At 61.6% G+C, this 1,786-nt stretch overlaps 1 protein-coding gene across 1 annotated transcript in view; it reads right to left on the bottom strand.

Moving 5' to 3' along the window:
• Positions 1-1,786, bottom strand: part of LOC102375077 (host cell factor 1) — a 22,300-nt gene that overhangs the window by 14,554 nt on the left and 5,960 nt on the right. The window contains exon 7 of the mRNA XM_025213674.1: positions 650-764. Within this exon, the coding sequence (XP_025069459.1) occupies positions 650-764 (115 nt within the window). The remainder of the gene's footprint in view (positions 1-649; positions 765-1,786) is intronic.

Raw genomic sequence — 1,786 nt, 5'->3', positions numbered from 1 at the left:
CCTGCCAGGCTGCCCCAAAACGGGCCAGGCCAGGCTGGAGCCACCTGGACCCCAGTACTTGCCCCCACATCCAGAGTCCAGGACCTCCAACCAAGTGCCAAGCCCTGAGGTGCCACTCCTCCCCACCCCACAATGTAGGGCCCCCTCATTTGAGATAACAACAGGTTCGGACTTCCTTAGACTCCACTAATGTCCACCCCAAACCAGTCCTGCTTCCTCCATCTACAGGGTCTCCTCCTCCTGACCTTACCCCCCACTCCCATAGCAAGGCAGACCCAGGCCCAGATTCCCCCAGCCCCAATTTCCCCCCAAATCCAGGTACCCCGCCATAGGATCCCCTGGCACAGCCCAGGTACTGACAGAGCACCTCCACCCCAGCCCAAGAACACCCGCCATGAACCCTGACTTGGCTCCCCCTAACCTCAAGCACCCCCAATGAAGCCTCAGCCCCCACAGACCCAGGCACCTCTCTCGACCAGCCTCAGTTCCCCCCCGCACCTTCCCAGCACATACCCCCATCCCCCAGGTCCAGCCCTGGCTCTCCCCAGGCACCCCCCAAACCTCCCCGACACACTGAAACTCACCAGTCTCGAGGTACCAGAGGTCCTTGCAGCAGACTTGGTTGTTCCAAGCCTTACGGTAACCATCACGCCCACTCCAGATGTAGAGGCGTGTGTTGATGGCCACAGCACAGTGTCCAGCCCGTGCTCGTGGGATGTTGTCCTCCAGCGTGTCCATTAAGATAGACTCCCATGCCATCGAATCTGCCACCCGCCACAATACGCACTGGTCAGTGGGGAAGCGGACCCCAAGGGGGCTGTATTCTACCAGGCTGAGGCCCCTCTGAGGGGATCGTGGAGATTGGAGGGAGTCATCACTCACCCAGGTCAAGGCAGAGGAGACCCAGGCTCAGGTAGAAGGGACCTGGGGTTGTGTCAGGGTGTGTGTGGGGTGGGGCACAGTTCCTGGCCTGGGAGGACCCCAGTTATTTTGAGGGGAGGGGGTCTCTCCCAGGCTGAGGCAGAAGAGGCTCTGGAGGAGTCTCCAGCATTGGAGGGACCCCAGGAGTTGGGGAGGGGGGGTCAGGCCCGGCTTACCAAGGATGAGCCAGAGGGCTGGCGGAGGGAGGGGGAGGAAGATGGTTTCCAGGGCTGAGGGGGAAGGGTCAAGAGGAATCCTCACTCATCCAGCCCAAAGCAAAGGGGAGCCAGAAAGGATGGAGGGAATGGGTTCTAGATCTTGCTCAGGCTGGGTTTGGGGCCAGGGGGGGTGTCCTCACTCCTCCCAGGTCAAGAGGACTGAGGAGATCTAGGTGCTCACAGGGGCCAGGGCAGGTCACCCAGGCTGAGACAGAGCTTGGGAGGCAGGGTCTGGCTTCCCCAGGCTGAGGCAAAGGAAGCCTTACAAGACTCCAGGGGTCTCCACCAGGGGAAGGGGCCTGGTGGTGGGGAGGAAGTCTGTGCCAAGCTTGGGCAAAGGGAAACCTAGGGGTCTCACAACCCAAGACCAAAGCAGAGGGGACCTGGGAGACCCAAGGTGTCTGGAATTTCCCCAAGCTGAGGCACAGAAGATCCTGGGGGAGGGGGCTTTGCTTACCTGGATCAAGACAAGAAGTGTGGAGGATGGGTCTCCCCTAGGGTGAGGCACAAGGGGCTTATGGTGGTGAGGGTGTCTCCCCTAGGCTGGAGCAGAGGGGACTGGGGGCGGGGGTGGTCCTCTGGGGTTGGGAGGGGCTCCCCCAGGCTGAGGCACAGGGGATCTTGGAGGGCGGGGGTGTTCTGAGGCT

Source organism: Alligator sinensis, unplaced genomic scaffold (assembly GCF_000455745.1).
Source record: "Alligator sinensis unplaced genomic scaffold, ASM45574v1 scaffold137_1, whole genome shotgun sequence".
Lineage (NCBI taxonomy): Eukaryota > Metazoa > Chordata > Crocodylia > Alligatoridae > Alligator > Alligator sinensis.
The sequence above is the reverse complement of the archived record's forward strand: the minus strand, read 5'-3'. Positions and strand labels throughout refer to the sequence as shown.